This window comes from Syngnathus scovelli, chromosome 15, assembly GCF_024217435.2.
Source record: "Syngnathus scovelli strain Florida chromosome 15, RoL_Ssco_1.2, whole genome shotgun sequence".
NCBI classification, from domain to species: domain Eukaryota; kingdom Metazoa; phylum Chordata; class Actinopteri; order Syngnathiformes; family Syngnathidae; genus Syngnathus; species Syngnathus scovelli.
Genome location: NC_090861.1, coordinates 68,758 through 85,847, shown reverse-complemented (window position 1 = coordinate 85,847; position 17,090 = coordinate 68,758). Strand labels below are relative to the sequence as shown.

Below are 17,090 nucleotides of genomic sequence, written 5' to 3'. Positions count from 1 at the left end.
GTGCCCACAACAGAAGGCACCTTCCTCACGAGTTGTTCCAGTAGGATGTCAATCATTTTGTTTGTCGCCCTCTACTGGCGGCAATGAGACCATTCCCGTCAGTCCCAACGAAGAAGGACAGCGGCGTTTGTCCGTGTTGCACTTGAGAGGATTCGACTTGAATTCTACTGCGTTTTTCAGTTTATTTGTTTGTTTGTTTTGAGGAGTCGACTGAGTTCGCCAGCTGCTGTCGCAAAAGATGCCAGGATTTCAATCGGGACAACTTGAGGTAAATGATCACGTTCATTTTCAATTTTGTTGACTTGTAACGCAGCATAGCTGTTCAGCAAAGCCGCTGGAGGTATCGGATCTACACAAGTGGTTGCGAAGGCTGCTGAATGTGCCCTAAACGTGCCTTTTTCTTTTCTTTCTTTTTTTTAACGCTGGAGCAACCGCCTCTGTCGTAAAGTGATTTACGTCATTGGCTGTCGGTTTACGTTAATTACCGGATCCTCTAATCCGGAAGTGGCGCCCGGGGAGCTGAAGTGGCACCATGAAAATGCGAAAAGAATCGCAAGCGTTGCCATTCGTTCACTTTCGATATCACGAGTGTCTGATCGCGCTCAAGACAAAGTGACATGAGGAGTGTCCAATCGAAAATATGAACCACCTGACGATTGATTTCAAGCCAGGACATGTGCAGCTGCTACAGGTAAACTTGAAGCGATGACTGACGTCCGTCTTGTGTATACAGTTTGAAAGGTGGCTTGGTTATCACGAAACAAGCATGATCGGACAGGTCTAAGTCTATTCGGACAGGTCTAATCAGTCTATTTGTGTACTAAACACACAAATAGATTGTGTGTGTGTGTGTGTGTGTGTTTATGATGTCATTCGCTAATTCGTTAGCATTCGGCGTTATTTGAAAACTGCAATGAATATTGCGTTGAAATTTGGATAGGAAATAATCTGAAAGGCATATCACGTTCCATTGTTAAATCCTATGAATCTAGCCAAACCAAGTCCACATCTGGATGTGTGAGACATGTGTGTTTTTGCAAAGGATGGGGCTCAAAATGCTGCGTTTGTGTTTGCGCAGCAGGAGGATTCTCCGGCGGGGGGTCCCCGTGTCCTGGTGACGGGAGCTAGCGGTCTCCTGGGCCGCGCCGTCCTCAAGGAGTTCCGGAAACGCGGCTGCGCCGTGACGGGGACGGCGTACCGCAGGGCCGGCGCGCGCCTTCTTCACTGCGACCTCACCGACGAGGACGCCGTCAAGCAGCTCCTGAGTCAGTGCAAGGTGACGCTCGCCTCGTCATTGGCAAAGGAGAGCCACATTTGTCGTTGTGTATGAAACGCGCCGCTCCAAAATGGCTGGCTGCGCAACTCCAGAGGTCTGTCTGCATGAGACAAGCCATTTGGGAGGGAAGCAGGCGCTCTGCAGGAGCCTCCCCGAATGAAAGCAAAAGAGCGCTCAAACCACCAAAGTATCTTTTTTTTCTATGAGATGGCAAAAGGGACTAAAAGCCAAACGGCCAAATGCTATGATTTCGCAGCCTCAGGTGGTAGTCCACTGTGCGGCAGAGCGTCGGCCAGACGTGGTAGAGCGCCACCCGGAGGCGGCCGACAACATCAACGTTCACGCCACCGCTGTCATTGCCAGGGAGGCCGGTGAGTTCTGCACACGCGTGACGTGACGCATGTTTTGTGACAGTACGTACGGCTTGTGAGCCATCTTTTGTGACACGTCGTCACGTGTCGTGCCAGCATGTCGCGGCTCCTTCCTGTTATACATAAGCAGCGACTACGTTTTCGACGGCCGGCATCCGCCTTACGGCCAAGACGACGCCCCCAATCCCGTCAATGCGTACGGACGCAGCAAGATGGAAGGCGAGCGACAAATGTTGCAGCACTGCGCACGTCAGTCCCACGCGCAACACGGCACAAGCGAGCGCCGCCACCCGCCGCTAACGTGCGTGCCTCCCTCCCTCCCTCCCTCCCTCCCGTCCCTCAGGCTCGGCAGTTCTGCGTGTTCCGGTCCTGTTCGGCGAGGTGGAGTCTCCGTCGGAGAGCGCCGTGACGGCGCTGTGGCCCAAAGTCCTGCAGGGGGCGGCGGCCGAGAGCTGCCCGCTTGACCACTGCCAGCCGAGGTTCCCCACGCACACGCGAGACGTCGCCGCCGTCTGCTGGAACATCTGCCGCGCTGCCGCTTCGGTACGCCGAGTCGCCATTGTTGTTCCTGGCGATAATGATTCCGAAAGCTCAGCGGGAACATTGTTAGGGATTCTGCCTGCGTTTCCAGGACGGTTCTATCCGCGGAATGTTCCATTATTCGGGTAAGGAGCAGATGACCAAATATGAGATGGCGCTGGCCATGGCTCGGGCCTTCAACCTTCCGTCCGCTCACCTCATCCCGGTAAGTAATGACATTGTGCCGCCGATTGCCGGCAAGCCGAGCGGGCGGTCACGTTTTTCTTTTTTCGGGGGGCAGCTAACGGAACAGCCTGCGGCGGAGGCGGCTCGGCGCCCGCACAACCCTCGCCTGGACTGTTCCCGTCTGGAGGTGCTGGGCCTCAGTGTGGAGCCGCGACCGTTCGTCTCCGCTGTCAGCGACTGCCTGTGGCCTTTCACCCCAGACAAACGCTGGAGGCAGACCGTCTTTCACTGACCACCGCCGTGTGGTTCCTCTCAATAAAGACGACACAACAAACATGTTTTGGGGATCATTTTTTATTACAAAAGGTGGTACCGCGCCATTTAAAAAAGAATCTTTTGGAGAGAAAAAAGGTTTCATCAACGGGGTTCTTCTCATTTCTGGAACATTTCTTTTACAGGCAGTTGAACAGTTTTCAGTAATTGATGACATTTTTTTATTGGACATCATTTCAAGAGGGATACGTTGCTTTAAAAAAAAAAAAAAAGGGGAGTCGATTTTCACAAGTTATTACCTTTTCACCTCCCAAAAAGCCAAATCCATTTTTGAATTTGTACATGTATGTATCTTGTCACGTGTTGGTAGTTGTTGCTCAGAGGACGGTGATCTCCTCCTCCTCTTCCTCTTCTTCATCGTGGTGCAGCTGCAAAGCGTCCCAAAACAGCGTTGAGTTGCCGCCGCCGTCGTCACGTGACGCCACACGACGTGACGTCACACAACGTGACGCACTTACCTGGCAGTGGAAGAGCGGCTCGTGGTACAGGACCAACTCCCGCGTCAGCTTGAGCAGGTCGCCGTTAAGACTGTCAAAGAGCGACGGAACCAGAACCAAGGCCAGGTTGTGAGCCGACATCTTGTTGACCTGAGAGAACGTCTGGACCCTGTCGAGAAAGCGACACCGCGAAAGGGGTGAGTACGACCGGTACGGTGGGATGTGATGTTGTGTTTTCTCGTGTCGTGTCGTGTCGTGTCGTGTCGTGGGTGGCTTAGGTTGTCCGTGTGAGTGAGTAGCAACATTGGGCCGTGTTGGAGCACCTCAGTCGTGTCGGAACCTTTTTTTTTTTGCACTTGCGTGTGTTTGAGCAGTGCAGCCAGCCCTCAGTGAACTTTTCAGTCGGTCGCGTGCGTCAAGGAAGTCAGTCGAACGTGCGAGTCTTCGTGTGATGTTCGGCGCCCGTCCGCCCGCTCGCTCGCCCGCCCGCCCGCTTACGTGTAAAAGTGTCCAAACAAGGCGTCGAGCGTCCCTCGCTTGTCAGCGGGCATTTGGCGTAGCAAGCGTCGGTAGGCTGAGAACCTGGCGCGCTCATCTGAAATGCCTTGTGTACAAAGTTGGACGATTAGGACCGACCCAGCATGTGGCGGCATTTCCCAAATGGGCTTCAAACACCATTGGACCCACCAGCAGCACGCATCCACTTGTTGCGCTCGTCCTCAGGGAAGAGTTGCACTTGCTGCCGGATGTACTGCTTGAGGGCGGCGGCGGCGTCCAGCACGCCCTGTTCGCCCGACTCCAGCGGGGCACAATCGGGCCGTCTTGCCAGGGCCTCGGCCAACTGGGACACTTTTGAGGCAAGCCCGCAGCGCCGGTAGACGCCCTCCACCTTCAGACCTGAAATACACCAGCGACGGACAATGGCTGAGAGTGCGTCGGACAAGAAGAAGCCTTCAGGCAAGGAGATGGGAGATAGGAGAGGAAGTCGCCACCGTGTTTTTGGATGTGCCGGACACATCGGCGGATGGCGAGCGGCACCGAGTCGGGGTCGCTGGGCGACTCGGACCTTACGGGAGATTCCGGAGCCTTTTGATCGGCCAGAGCGTCCTGCAGCATGCCGTACCATCTGCCGCAGCTGTCGTGCGCGTCAAAGTGCAGGGACACCCGTCTGCGCACATGGATACGTAGGTGTCAGCCAATGACTTTGAGACTTTGGTCAGCTAGCGTTTGTCTCGTCAGTTGGCCGGCCCGACGCTCGTCCGCTCTCAATCTCGTCCAGTGTTCTCCAATATGAGTCTTGTCGGGTCGGGCCAACTTTGTGGCGTCGCGATAGTCCGAGCTCTTTCTCGCCGTTCTGTTTCCCCTGTCCGGTACAAGTGTCCCGACGCAACGCGCCCGCCGCCTACCTGTGTCCGAGCACCATGGTTATGATATCTCCAGCCGGATCCATCTCTAAAGAAATATGGGTCATGTTGTTCATTTGGCTCATTCCCTTTGTTTGAACGGACGTGTCTACGAAGGGACGCTTACCGTGGCGACTGAGCGCGCTCAGTTCCGTCTTTAACATCGTCTTCTTGGAGCCTCTGCGAGCGCGATGGACGCTCACCCCGCCGTCCCAGAGCAGCAACCAGGCTTCGGAGTTTTCTGAGGCGCCGCCGCCGCCGTCTTCCACCACGTGCACTTTGCTGACCCCGAGTGCCCTGCGCATCTCAGCGTCAGACACGCCGGCCGGGAGAATCACCTGCAAGAGGAGTGAGTCCGCTCTCAGGTTCTCCTGTCTGGTCTTGCCAGGCAGGCTTCATCTTGGCACTCTCACCTTGAGGATATGAACCAGGTGGATGAGGTTTTCGTCCTCACTCTCGGCCACGCAGAGGAGCTGATTGTCCAAAGTGATCAACTCAAATTGAAAGGTGGCCCTGGCGGTCACAAGGAGCGAGCGAGCTTACTTTGCCACCCACGCACAGCAGCGGCCCCGGGCGGACGTCGCACCCGTCGCCTCGCCAAATACGTATTTACCCGTCATTTCGGAAAAGCGACAACACCTCTCGTAAGTCGAGGACGTCGCAAGCCGCAGAGTCGTTTTCCAAAGAGAAGAGGAAACGATCGTCTTCCAGTTTGCCGTGAAGCTTCTCGTCTTCCTCGGCTATACGTGAAGACGCGTGAGCCGGGTCCGTGAATGCATGATAAAGCGTGGCTTTACCTGAGGGGCTTGACTCGGCTCTCCCGTCCCCCCATTTTGGCAGGTGTCGTGGAACCTCTGTTCAAAAAAAGAAATACAAATCCTTCCAAAACGATGGAGAGGTGCATAGGTACGGAGGCATTTGTGTGACCTGTGTACTCGTTGAGTCGGAGAAGCTCAGCCTGCAGAGCTTGGCCTGCTCTTTCAGCCAGCTGAATGGGCGAGGGGCTCTGAGGGTCCGTTTGACACACCTGCACCAAGGGAGTGATGTCACAAGCGTGCGTTGGCGGGGCCAAGAGGAGGGAGACCATAAGAAGTCGGCGGTTCCGCCCATTGGACTCAGTGGCTGAATTCCCATTGAGTTTGAAACGGGTGGAAAAGCACACCTTGTGCCTTACCTTTGACCCCGAACACAGAAGTGAGAAAGTTTCTTCCACGTCGCCACCGCAAGCCACTTGTCGCAGCCTCTAAAACAAAAGACTTGAGTGAGCGTGCGAGCGAGTCCGGATTGGTCAGCCTTTGTACGCCGCCCCACCTGCTGCATCAGCTGGGGAGAAGAGGCCAGGGCGTGGAGTCGCCGGTAGCGGCCCTTGCTGTATTTATCCCGGATGAATTTGGACCGGCTCTCGTGGGAGGCCTCTGGAGCGATCTGCTCGGCCGAGGGTACCAGGGGGGCCCACACCTGATTGGCAAGACGGTTACCGTGTCCAACAAACAGCTGGGAGAGAGCGAGAAAGGGGAAGATGTGAGAGCCGGACGGGCCAGGGTCTTTCCTTCCTTTCCAAAATGTTGGCCCAGCCCAGCCCAACCCGGCCTGGCCCCTCCCTCACCTGTATGAGTGGTTCAGTCCACACCTTGTTGTCCATCTTTAGACTACGGACCTTGGACAGGGTGCTGCCCAGAGCTCGGTGTTGCCCTGAACAAAGGCGGTTAGCACGGGCTAGCGGTCATGCGCTGGTGCGTGCGTGGCCGCTGGCTCCTGAGTTCACCTGCGCAGCTGTGGCAGATGACCAGTAGCAGGTTTACCGCCGCCCACTCGGGGTCGGCGGCGCCGCAGTCGGCGCACTGCCGGTTGCTGGGATTCTTCCACAGGCGCGTCGCCACCTGGCTGCAGGACAGAGCGCTGCTGATGGACGAGGACAAAGCGTCCAGCCAGACGGACAGATCCTTGGACGAATCCACAGACAGACTGGTTCAAAGAGGGAAACCACAGCGTTAGCCAGCGCGGGCCACATGGCGTCGCAGCGCTCTCAAGCCAGCGCGGGCCGCGTCGCTCTCGAGCCAGGGTCAAGCACGGACCCGAAGGTCCTGAACGGGGTGGCGAGGGCGAAGGAGTGTCTCCCGGTGGTCTGGACCGTGGCCAGGTTGAGGGGAATGCTGTAGCAGGCCACGCCCAGCTGGAAGCCCTCTTTGTTCTGGTAAACCCACAAATCGTGGCGCCAGACGGCGGCGTAGAAGCGGCTCTTTGGGTCCTTGACCGTCACGGCGCCGTGGAGGTCCGGGCCGGCGGGAGCGGGCTGACCCCGTGACGCCAGCAGCGAGCGGACCCAACCGTCCTGAACATCTGTGATGCAAACGAAGGCCGAGAGCGGTTAAGCGTGGCGTCGGCGAGCTCGGACGAGCGGGACGGAGCGCGTGCAATTGCCCACCGTCGCTGTGAGCCAGGAAGTCGTAATGTTTCTTCTTGAAGTAGATGGAGAATCTCCCTCTATCGAGTTTCTTGACGTTTGTGATGTCGGACACGTGGAAGAGAACCTCGCTGAACTGGTCCTGCTCAATAATGAAAGGTGCAAGTGTCACTCATGACACAAACGCTGGCACGCAGCGTTTGGAGGTCACACTCACCGTACGTTTTTTCCACAAAGACATCAACTGTCCGTCCAGCGTGGCCCAAAAGACGTTGTGTCTAAAAGAAAGAAGAAAGCGCCAGTCGCTCAATGGATCTTTGCACGGAGACAACCCGATCGATCGTATTCATCCGCTGTCAATTTGGCACACGAGCGTCGGTAGGACGGAGGCCGCCGTCCGCCTTTGAGTGCATAAATGGCGACGTAGTGAGCCCGGGCTATTCCCATCCATCCACTTGGATTGGCACAAGGAACGGCAATCCCAGCTGGTTCTTGATTCCGTTTGCTCTTTGGCCATTGGGCATTCCATTGGGAGCCGGCTCCTCTCCGTCTACCTGAAGCCTTTCCAAACGTCCAGCCAGCTGGCTCGGACCACCGCGCTTTGCTGACCGCTAGGCGGGCCATGTCCTTTCTTCCTCGACACCCGGATGGTTGCCACGCTGCAACGCAGACGCAAAAACAATGACAAAGTGCAAGCTCCGCCACGGAGCGCCGCGTTGAGCCAAAGGAACATCGTCATGGCCCAAACGCAACCGTGTGGAGAAGAAGAAAACACGGAAAATCGCCGTTTGGCCTTTACCCCGGTGTCTTTTGTCTGGAGGACTTGCCGCCCTTTGCCGATTGGGCCAGATGCAACTTGGGAGGCGGCGCCGGCCGAGGGGACGTGGTACTCGAGCGACGGCTGAAAGGCACGCGCAAACCAAACGGTATCAGCCGATGTAGCGAGAGCTGTCGCGTCGCACCCGCCCGGTGGACTACGAGTTGAGTAGAACAAAGTGGAGTAGCGCTCGAGTACTGCTGTCGGAAATGGCAAGAGTATCTACTTGGCGCTGTTGAGCGGCTCGTTTACAAAGTCTCCTCTCATAGCTCCATCGGTTGCGGACAGACAATTGTGATAGAGTTCCTCCTGGTCGGACGAGTCGGTGTCGACGTCGTCGTGGTCCCAACTTTCCAAGACGGTGATGTAGAGGTCGTCGTCTTCTTCCTCTGTGGAGTTTGCAAAGAGGACGTGAGATTGCTCAAAAAAGCATTGGCTGGGATTTTTGGCTACCGGACCCAGATGGTTTGATGAAAAGAAAACTAGCTCTTGAGCAGAGAGAGAGTCGTGACACACACGCACACACACACCCTTTGACTTTTGCTCACCACCATCACCTGGTCCCGTGACTCCAACCTGGCCCCGTGTCGGTGCCGGCGAGTCCAGCGCCACGCCGGCATCTGCGCCGGAAGAACAGACGTCAAGAATGACGCCACTGCATGAGCCGATCATCAGAAAGTGAGGATTGATAGATTTACCGTCGGGTTTTGGCCGGGGGACGCCTTTGGAGGAATGTTGGGACGGCGAGTTAGCCACTGCGCTAAGCATCTCTGCTAAACTAGGTATGTTTGATAAGGAGCTAAGAGCGGCGCCCAAGTTTGGCGTAGGGGCAGCGCTGGGCTCAGCGCCGATGGTGCCGGCAGCGCCCGCTAAGCTAGGTATGTGCTTCGCAATGTTGCTAGCCATGGTGTGTACGGAGGGCGGGGACGAGAGAGACGGGCCGGAGCCAGAGTCGCCGACAAATGCCAGCGCGGGTGAGCCCGGGTCTTCATCTGAGGGCGAGGAGAGGACACCACCATGTCACAATTAGATCAGTGGATGATTGCATCATGCGTGCGTTGTTTCCATGTCACTAACTGGTTTTCAAACCGGTTTTTGGCACTGGCGCGCGCTGCGCTGTCTTGTGTCGGGCTCTTTCAGTGCCCATTGTGTACGTGTGTACCTGTGCTGAAGTGAGCTCCATTGGAAAGAGTGTGATTTCTGAAAGACAGGCACAGGTGTCAGCTTCGCCACCCACCGGGACAGAATCAAACTCCTCGTGAAATCAGAACTACCCCGCCCGCTAATTATTGCCCGCAGTGGAGCCACCCCAACAAACTCTTGCCGACAGGCACAGATTGGCGCGCGCGTACGCTGATCGGCCGTCCGGCGTGGAGGCGGAGCCTCGGCTGTCCCTGGCGTAGCGAGCCCTCGGCTTGGGGACGGGCGGGGACGAAGCCATCTGGTGGAGACCATTAATGGATGGGAGACCATTAATGGATCAGTGAATGGAGTTGGGTTGTTCATTAGAAGGATCAGATCATCGGTCACGCAGCGAGCAGATGGGCCGTCGTGGCGAAACGAGACGGCGGGACAGCCAGCGTACGCTAATAGCGCGCTAGTAGAACGCTAGACGACCGACGGAGAGCTTTTCTTACCGGGTCGCTGTTCTCACTTGTCTCCTGCATCTTTTCTTCTTTTGTCTGCTGTCTTGTTGTCTCATGTGCGTCTGGCTGTCTCGCATTTATCTACTTCTGTGCCGATGTCGCTAGGACAGCCGGGTTCATGTGACTGACTGATATGGTCCGACCTGCTCAGGCACTTTCTTCTTCTTGTTGTTGTTGTTGGGTTTTTTTTTTTTCTGTCTTCAGCACAACCAGTTCCTGTTGCTCCCGTCATCACTCAAGCATTCATGCAACAGTCCACAATGACAAGAGTGAAATGCTGTGTTTATATATGACTGTGTGTGTCTGAGTGCGTTATTAGCACGCTCTGTGTACGAATAGTTGGAAGCATCCCAAGCAGCGGGTGCCACCTTGGGCGGGCGGGATGCTGCGGCCCGCTATCCGAAAAATCGTCTTCGTTGGCCAAGTAAGTGATTTGTGTCTGATCGGAGCCCCATGAGCGGCTACGACAAACAAAGACGGGACATACGCTCAATGAGCTGCGCTTTTTGTCAGGAGCGCTTTTCCGTCTGCCCAGTGGATGGCTCGGCATGGCCGACAAACAAAGACACGGGACATGGAAGGTGCGCAAAGTTGGCCCTACGGCCGCGTCACACGCTCGCTCAATAAGCTGCGCTTTCTCCCGGGAGCGCTTTTCTGTCTGCCCAGTGGACGGCTCAGACTCGCCGACCACATATTCGGGTGAAAGTATGGCTGAGATTCATCTGAAAAGAGTAGACCTTTCCAACGGAGAGCCGTAGACACGGACGGACGGAGCCAGTCGATGGGGACTTTGTTCCAACGTTCCCCATTTACGAGCCGCTGCGTGCTTGCGCGCTTGTTTATGTTGGAGCTCACTCGACTTCCTGTCTGAGTTGGCAGAGATGCAGATTGAAAACAGACGCTCTTTCTCTCGCTCGCTCGCTCGCTCGCTCGCCTGCTCGCTCGCTCGCTCGCTCTCTTTTTCCTTCCCTTCGCCTCCTCGTCCATTCGCCGAGCGAGTCAGTTTGTTTCCAGTCGTCAAGCGGCGGGAAGGAAAAAGCCTCGGGAAGAGAAGCAACGCTGCCGACCGACCCAAGCAAAGCGCACAAGGTCGGAAGAAAACTATTTTGATGCCGCTCTTGTTGGGCTGTCGCTGCCAATGCTCTACTTTCTGTCTTGTTTTCGAAACTGGCGTCCAATGCGGCTTCCCGTAGAAGTAAAGACAAAAATGTCTGTTGATGCCTTTAGCAGACACATGTTGACTTGGCAATATTTGACTCCGCCCCCTCGGGCTGATCCGCTCCCATTTTCCGCAAAGCGGCGGCTAGGACCAACTCTTTGTCAATGTCACGTGGTTGTCTCGGCTGTGTTTATCTGTGTGCGGCAGGTCGATGATCGCTTTGGCCTCATCCCATCCTCCCCAAAGTCACATGGCCGACTGAGGTGAGTGTCACAAGGGCGCGCGGCAACTTGCCGTCGTCTGCTAGCTTTGGCGAGAAACGAGTCGCCCGTCCGTCTCTGCAACGACGCCTAACTTGGCAGCCAAATGAAAACCAATGTCTGCGATGCCAGGAGCCGGAGTAACTATGGCATCCGTGGGAGTACCAGAAGCAAGTCTGAAACGACTGCACTTCCTCTTGGGTCAGTGACCTCGCTAGATGTCGTGCTTGCTGATTGGCTTGGATCAACTTAGGCCGCCGGTGTGCGTGCGTGCGTGTGTGCGTAGGTGTGCTCCTGGTTCTCCCAAAAGGGGCTGTCAATCTGGAGCTGGTTCCTCTGGCCTCCCAGGTTCTGCTGCAGCCTCATGCCAACTTCACTGTGGTCAGTAACAGCTCACCTGTCTGTCTGTCTGTCTGTCCGTCTGTCTACCTGGCTTCTGGTCCCTCCCTCTGTGGTGTTTGATGGCGCATCCTCTGCCCGGAAGGTGTGCTCCGGATGGAGCCAGGTGTCGTGGCGCTTCCCGTGGCAGGAATCTCAGCAAGACACGGTTGTGGTGGAAAAGGAGGGATCCCGCAGCGTCCTGCGCCTTTTCAACGTCACCTGGAAGAATTCTGGCAGATATGCCTGCGGGGAGCCGGCGTCCCATCAGATCAGAGAGATAGACGTCTTTGTACCCGGACAAGGTGAACTTCAGGTCCTCCGGCGGCCCATCGAGTGTCCCGTGACTGTTTTGGCCCACCCTCCTCAGGTCCGGACCAGTGGTTTGTTCCGCTTGGCCCGGGTGTGGTGATGAAGGACAAAGAGGAGGACACGATCCCTTGCGTGGTGTCCGACCCGCTTCTGAACGTCAGCCTCTACCAACGCGGCGGCGGCGGCGAGGAGCAAACGCCGATCTTCGGACTGAAGTACGAGCCGGGCCGCGGCTTCACGGGACGCCTGAACGACTCGTCCTACGTTTGCGTGGCCTCCGACGGTGCCGAGGAGACGCGCTCGCAGGTCTACTATGTCTTCAGCGTGGTGGGTGAGTAGCTTTGTCCCTCCCTCAGCCCGCGGCCGGCCCGTCCGTCCGTCCGTCTGGCCCACCTGTCTGCCTGCCTGCCAGTTGCCAAGGAGCTGGAGGTGGACTTGACGGCGTCCGGCAGCGTGTTGAAGCGCGGACAGCGGCTGGTGGTCAACTGCACCGTCCAAGACAGCGACGTGGTTTACTTCTCTTGGACCTTCCCCCGCAGAGAGGTAGCTCCGTCTCCAGTGGCGTGCGTGCTCCGTTGCCTGACGGGTGTCCGCTTGAAGTGACTTTTTTGTGTCGTTCTAGGAAATTGAGCCGCTGACAGAATTTGGGCCCAATCAAAGCCGTTCCTTCGTGGACATCCCCTCTATAACTTTGGCAGACACGGGTAGGCGCCGATCGATGCCGCTGGTCGGTGGCGACGCGAGCGGCTTCCGCGTTAACTTCCAGACGTTGGTGACGCGTCCCGCAGGTGTGTACGTGTGCGGCGTCCAGGAAAGCCTGCAGGGAGGGCGTGTGGAAAAGAGCATCGCAGTGAACGTACTGGGTGAGCGAGCCAGCCGGCTAGCCAGCCAGCCAGCCAGCCAGCCAGCCAGCCAGCCAGCCAGCCAGCCAGCCAGCGAGTGCATGCACCCACATCCGCGCAAACAAAACACGATTCAAACTTAAACGGACACACGCTTATCTGCGCGCACACTGTCACACTCGCACGCGGAATCTCCTCAGATCGTGGTTACGTTTCTGCGCGGGCGACGCATGACACAAATGTGTCCGTGCTGGTCGGACGCACGGTGGCGCTGCGGCTGGAAGTGGACGCCCACCCTCCGCCCACGGTGGTGTGGCACAAAGACAACCGCAGCGTCGTCGTCCTCATGGGAACAACTGTCGAGTCTGTCACGCGTGTGACGGACGGCAGGTACGCTAACCGTGACGCTAATAACCATGCTAACACTAACAGTAAGGTGCGTGACATTAACAACAATGCAACCTTTGTGCTGTCACCGATCACTAATAGCGACGCTGGTAAAAATGCTAACATTTATGCTAACCGATTCGAAGGACAATGCTAAATTGGAGCTAACAAAACACTAACGATGACATTGTGGATGGATGCTAGCTACTAACAACATCGTGATTGAAAAATATGACTCAACTCGGAACTGAGATTGTGACAACCCCGCCAAACGTGACACTAATAATGCTAACGTTCAGTGACGTGCGGTGAGGTTCATGACTGACGTCAAATGAAAAGGAAAATGACTTTAGAATAAAAACAATTGAATTTGTTTTTTCCCCTTTTCATGATGCAGGGGAGGCGTGGCCTCCCTTGCCTCCTCTGACCTACCGCACGTCCCTGCTAACATTAATGGCAACGATGACGCTAACAACAACAATGCCAACGTGGCAGTTTTAACTGCGATGCTAACCCGATGCTAATACGTGTGCTAAGAAGACACTATCAACAACAACAAGCATGACCCGAAGAAGAGTGCAAATGGGTTAAAAAGGCCCTGTGTTGGCGACAGATACGTGAGCACGTTGAGCTTGGCGAGGGTCCGCTTGGAGCAAACGGGAAGTTACGCAGCCAGGATCTACAATGAAGATGACCAGGAGGAGGTGTTCTTCTACCTGCAAGTTCAAGGTCATTGAGTATTATCTGCACCCTGATGTGTTTGCGTATTCATCTTGTGTCTCTGTTTTTGTGTGGCCGCACCGCAGCGCCCCCGAGGATCACGTCACTGACAGAGACGACGGGCACTCGGGCCATGTTGTGCGTCTGCGAAGGAGCTCCGCCCCCTTTTGTCACCTGGTACACGTGCCACAGTGCACGCGGGTAAGGGCACCGCACCTCACCTCAGCTCAGCTTGTTAATGGCAACATCATAGGAAGTGTCGCGCCTTGGTCCGCAGATGCGCTAACGGGACAGGTAGCTGGACGAGCCAATCGGGCGCTTCGGAGGGCGTGCTCCTGCAGGTGAACGTCAGCGCCCTGGCAGATGGAGGCCTAACCCAGGTAAGGCACCGGTGACGTCGCCCCCCAGCCCCCTCCACGTGACATCCTCACCGGGTGCCCGGTCGGTCCTGGCCCTGGCAGGTACGCAGCCTCCTGAGCCTGGACACCACCGCCGCCGCCACTTTGACCGCCGTCCGATGCGAGGCCTCAAACTCCGCAGGACGACGAGCCAGAGACCTCAGACTGACGTCCACTTGTGAGTGTGATGGATCGTCGGATGACAGAAGACAGACAGACGTGCTCTTTGAGCGCATATGAAGTCCTCGGCACCAAGCCCCTCCTTCCTGTCCAGCTCTCTTGTCTCAGGTGGCCATGCTGGCGCTGGTTCTGGTTCTGGTGGTCATTGCCATCATCTTTCTGGTCATCCTCATCACCCTGTGGAGAAAGGTCAGTAGTAGCACCACTCGCTCACCTCGCCGCTAAGTGCACTGCACTGCACTGCTGCAGCAGCAAGTACTCTCGCCCCGTTCAGAAACCTCGCTACCAAGTCCACTGGAAGCTGATCGATTCCGTCAGTCCCGACGGACTGGAATACACCTACCTGGACGCCGGCCGGCTGCCCTACCATCCGTCCTGGGAAATACCCAGGGACAACGTCGAGCTAGGTGATGGAAGTCCCACGCTTACTCGCGCTACAGAGTCGCGGCCTGGACTAGATCCCGGTCGGCGTGTGTGCAGGCCAGGTGCTAGGTTCGGGAGCTTTCGGCCGAGTAGTGGAAGCCCAGGTGTTGGGTCTGCTCCGGGACCAGACGACCACCACCAGAGTGGCTGTCAAGATGGTCAAACGTGAGTACCGCTTGCTGCCTCGAGATGGGCCTGTACCTGCGCGTACCATGTGCGTACCTGTATTGTGTGTGTGTGTATGTGTATGACAACGAATATGCGTTGTGTGTTCAGCCAACAGCGGCGCTAGTGGGTCGTTGTTGTCCGAGCTGAAGCTTTTGTGTCATCTGGGTCCTCACGTGAACATCGTCAACCTGCTCGGAGCGTGCACGTCAGGAGGTGAGCCGGCGCGCAATGACGCCCCCAGCGTGCTGACTGACTGAGGCGCGCCTCCTCCGCCGCAGGTCCCGTCTACGTCGTCACGGAGTTTTGTTGCCACGGAGACCTGGCCAACTACCTGCGATGCCGCAAGCAGACTTTTGTGCACGCCAATGCGAGCGCTAAGAGGTAGACGCATAAAGAAGAAACATCCCCCCCGCACGTGTGCAGACACAAGCCATACACAAGCGCTGCGTGTGTGTGTGTGTGCGCGCGCGCGCGCGGGTGCAGAGAGGCAGATGGCGGTTACATGGACATGAGCGAGCGGGAGGGAGCAGCCGTGGTTAGCCACCACGAGAGCGCGGCGGCGGCTGGTGAGTGCGGAGCTCTTCTGTACGCAAGTTGTCGCCGTAATCAATGAGCGAGTGAGCGAGCGAGCTAGCTCCTTTCTCGGCGTGTACCTTCAGACCAGCAGGAGGCATTGTCGTCATCGTCACTGCCGCTTCTCAGCGACTCTACCGTCCTGGGCGTCAGTGACCTCCACAGCTTCTCTTTCCAGGTCGCCAGCGCCATGAACTTCCTGTCATCACGCAACGTACGCTCAAAGATCTCTCAAAGTGCGCTCAGCTTAGCGTGTGTGCTGAGCGTGTTTGATGCCTTGTTGCAGTGCGTGCACAGAGACCTGGCAGCCCGCAACGTCCTGGTATGCGAGGAGCGGCTGGTGAAGGTGGGCGACTTTGGCCTGGCTCGAGATCTGCTCAAGGATCGGGACTACGTGGCCCGAGGAAACGTTAGTACGCCGCCATGTCACTAGTGCCTGCCTGGCTGGCTGGCTGGCTGGCTGGCTGGCTGGCTGGCTCATCGTTTGTGATCCCCTCCCAACAGGCCTTGCTGCCCCTCAAGTGGATGTCCCCGGAGAGTATTTTCCAAAGCGTTTACTCCTCCAAGAGCGACGTGTGGTCCTACGGCGTTCTGCTCTGGGAGATCTTCTCTTTGGGTAAGACCCACGCGCTCCCTCCCACGCGCTGCGACACGTGATCGAAGCGCGTGCGTTTTGCTTGCCGCAGGTGAAAGTCCGTATTCGGAGCTCCCCGCGACGCAGCAACTGTACGGCGCCCTGAAGCGAGGACGCCGCTTGGCGCAGCCGCAGCACGCCGACTCCAACATGTATGCAACGCGCATCGCTCGTCACATGTTTGGCAGCGTGCCTGGACAGCATCGGTGGCAAAATGTGTGAAAGCAGAATATGATGACGTGACACGCGTGACAATTGACGTGAAAGCGACACCACGTGTCGACGCCCTGTTGCCCTGTGCTCAGTTACGGCATGATGCAAGCGTGCTGGAGCCAGCGTCCCGGCGACAGGCCGTCGTTCTCGTCGTTGGCGGCGTCCTTGGACGCCGTGTTGACGGACGAGTGCAGAAAGGTGATGCCGCCGCCGTCTGTCCCTCCTTGATGGTGGCCTGCGGTGAAAATGGCCTTGTTTGCGTCCCGCCCAGACGTACGCCAGGCTGACGGAAAGCTTCCTGACGGGCCAGCATCCGGCGGCGGTCCGATCCCGACTGACGTCGGCGGCTGTGGACGGTGAAATTCCGTCGCGCGAGGTTGATGAGGTGCTGGAAAATGCCCTTTGTTAACGGCGGCCTCTCTGTACAGGAAGTAAGGTCCCTGAGGCGACGGTTCACCTGTTGGAGGCGGGACCTTCCCACGGTGACTGCGTCCTTCCAGTCAAGGTGGAGACACGCGGCGGCGGCGACACTGCGCCGGACGCAGACAGGTAGCGCGGTGAAGATGATTCCCACGGTCGGTCTGATTTTTGCCGACGACCCGGATGAGCGTCATCGTTGGCCGCTATGTGTTTCCCGTTCAGAGCTGAGGCTGCGCAGGAAGTGACATCAGAAAGACAAGAGGAAAGCTGCCTTTGAGAAGCACCACCAAAACAATCTTGTAACCGATTTGCTATGGCGACGCGACGCTGCTGTCCAGCTTGTAGCTTTGCTCAGCTTGAATTAAAAAGCAATCGACTTGGTTCTCTTCTCTTCTCTTCTCTTCTCTGAGAACATAGAAGGTTCGCAAGCGCTCAGATTGAGGCCATCGGAGGAGGGTTGTGGAGAGCAGTGAGGATTGACATCCCAAAGGCTCATCCTTCTGAAGCGCCTGGCCTATCATTGTCAGAGCTCATTGCGTTTCAGAAAGCATTTGTGACGACAGAAGGCCGGCCCCAGAAGCCTTGCAGCTTGTGTTGAGTTGAGGGCCAGTTGTGGTGGTGGGGGGGGGGG

The 17,090-nt window shown here is 56.9% G+C and overlaps 3 protein-coding genes across 11 annotated transcripts; 2 read left to right on the top strand and 1 right to left on the bottom strand.

Moving 5' to 3' along the window:
• The first annotated feature begins 70 nt into the window (after window positions 1–70).
• Window positions 71–2,690, top strand: mat2b (methionine adenosyltransferase 2 non-catalytic beta subunit methionine). 3 transcript variants are annotated; one of them, XM_049742087.2, is made up of 7 exons: window positions 71–268; window positions 1,079–1,276; window positions 1,533–1,647; window positions 1,744–1,896; window positions 1,991–2,190; window positions 2,279–2,392; window positions 2,468–2,690. In XM_049742087.2, the coding sequence occupies exons 1-7, from the start codon at window positions 239–241 to the stop codon at window positions 2,642–2,644; spliced, it is 987 nt and encodes a 328-aa protein (XP_049598044.1). In that variant the 5' UTR covers window positions 71–238; the 3' UTR covers window positions 2,645–2,690. The 3 variants fall into 3 exon arrangements, with proteins under 3 accessions (XP_049598044.1, XP_049598045.1, XP_049598043.1); XM_049742086.2 differs by lacking the exon at window positions 71–268 and adding an exon at window positions 476–691; XM_049742088.2 differs by lacking the exons at window positions 71–268; window positions 1,744–1,896 and adding an exon at window positions 475–691.
• LOC125981960 (arf-GAP with Rho-GAP domain, ANK repeat and PH domain-containing protein 1) lies at window positions 2,689–9,533 on the bottom strand. 6 transcript variants are annotated; one of them, XM_049742061.2, is made up of 25 exons: window positions 9,384–9,533; window positions 9,099–9,187; window positions 8,824–8,946; window positions 8,445–8,738; window positions 7,973–8,366; window positions 7,729–7,830; window positions 7,484–7,588; window positions 7,147–7,207; window positions 6,951–7,071; window positions 6,601–6,865; window positions 6,291–6,490; window positions 6,132–6,217; window positions 5,837–6,019; window positions 5,700–5,768; window positions 5,453–5,552; window positions 5,323–5,379; window positions 5,139–5,265; window positions 4,939–5,038; window positions 4,653–4,863; window positions 4,529–4,574; window positions 4,115–4,290; window positions 3,810–4,019; window positions 3,621–3,726; window positions 3,144–3,291; window positions 2,689–3,053 (listed from the first exon to the last, which is right to left on the bottom strand). In XM_049742061.2, the coding sequence occupies exons 1-25, from the start codon at window positions 9,467–9,469 to the stop codon at window positions 3,003–3,005; spliced, it is 3,510 nt and encodes a 1,169-aa protein (XP_049598018.1). In that variant the 5' UTR covers window positions 9,470–9,533; the 3' UTR covers window positions 2,689–3,002. The 6 variants fall into 6 exon arrangements, with proteins under 6 accessions (XP_049598018.1, XP_049598020.1, XP_049598021.1 ...); XM_049742063.2 differs by having other exon boundaries at window positions 5,139–5,379; window positions 7,973–8,135; window positions 8,277–8,366; XM_049742064.2 differs by having other exon boundaries at window positions 5,139–5,379; window positions 7,973–8,135; window positions 8,295–8,366.
• LOC125981963 (platelet-derived growth factor receptor beta) lies at window positions 3,226–16,840 on the top strand. Of its 2 annotated transcripts, none has more exons than XM_068653282.1 (28): window positions 3,226–3,319; window positions 10,759–10,814; window positions 10,944–11,012; window positions 11,098–11,192; window positions 11,296–11,494; window positions 11,560–11,832; window positions 11,914–12,044; window positions 12,124–12,205; window positions 12,290–12,364; window positions 12,544–12,733; window positions 13,344–13,459; window positions 13,537–13,651; window positions 13,728–13,830; window positions 13,912–14,026; window positions 14,123–14,217; window positions 14,303–14,435; window positions 14,509–14,616; window positions 14,728–14,832; window positions 14,898–15,000; window positions 15,103–15,185; window positions 15,279–15,406; window positions 15,479–15,601; window positions 15,697–15,808; window positions 15,879–15,978; window positions 16,132–16,237; window positions 16,311–16,395; window positions 16,468–16,588; window positions 16,682–16,840. In XM_068653282.1, the coding sequence occupies exons 3-28, from the start codon at window positions 10,958–10,960 to the stop codon at window positions 16,734–16,736; spliced, it is 3,006 nt and encodes a 1,001-aa protein (XP_068509383.1). In that variant the 5' UTR covers window positions 3,226–3,319; window positions 10,759–10,814; window positions 10,944–10,957; the 3' UTR covers window positions 16,737–16,840. The 2 variants fall into 2 exon arrangements, with proteins under 2 accessions (XP_068509383.1, XP_049598028.1); XM_049742071.1 differs by lacking the exon at window positions 3,226–3,319 and adding an exon at window positions 10,388–10,481.
• The last annotated feature ends 250 nt before the right edge of the window (window positions 16,841–17,090 follow it).

What these genes read in the sequence shown, in the direction of transcription:
- mat2b (XM_049742086.2), top strand. Translation starts at nt 641, where the DNA reads ATGAACCACCTGACGATTGATTTCAAGCCAGGACATGTGCAGCTGCTA. An exon ending in GACATGTGCAGCTGCTACAG is followed by an intron (nt 692 to 1,078) that starts GTAAACTTGAAG and finishes GTGTTTGCGCAG; the next exon opens with CAGGAGGATTCTCCGGCGGG. An exon ending in TCTGCCGCGCTGCCGCTTCG is followed by an intron (nt 2,191 to 2,278) that starts GTACGCCGAGTC and finishes CTGCGTTTCCAG; the next exon opens with GACGGTTCTATCCGCGGAAT.
- LOC125981960 (XM_049742060.2), bottom strand. Translation starts at nt 9,469, where the DNA reads ATGCGAGACAGCCAGACGCACATGAGACAACAAGACAGCAGACAAAAG. An exon ending in ACGCCGGACGGCCGATCAGC is followed by an intron (nt 8,947 to 9,098) that starts GTACGCGCGCGC and finishes CCTGTCTTTCAG; the next exon opens with AAATCACACTCTTTCCAATG. An exon ending in ACCATGGTGCTCGGACACAG is followed by an intron (nt 4,291 to 4,528) that starts GTAGGCGGCGGG and finishes CCATGTGCGCAG; the next exon opens with ACGGGTGTCCCTGCACTTTG.
- LOC125981963 (XM_068653282.1), top strand. Translation starts at nt 10,958, where the DNA reads ATGGCATCCGTGGGAGTACCAGAAGCAAGTCTGAAACGACTGCACTTC. An exon ending in CGTCTTTGTACCCGGACAAG is followed by an intron (nt 11,495 to 11,559) that starts GTGAACTTCAGG and finishes CACCCTCCTCAG; the next exon opens with GTCCGGACCAGTGGTTTGTT. An exon ending in CAGGGACAACGTCGAGCTAG is followed by an intron (nt 14,436 to 14,508) that starts GTGATGGAAGTC and finishes GCGTGTGTGCAG; the next exon opens with GCCAGGTGCTAGGTTCGGGA.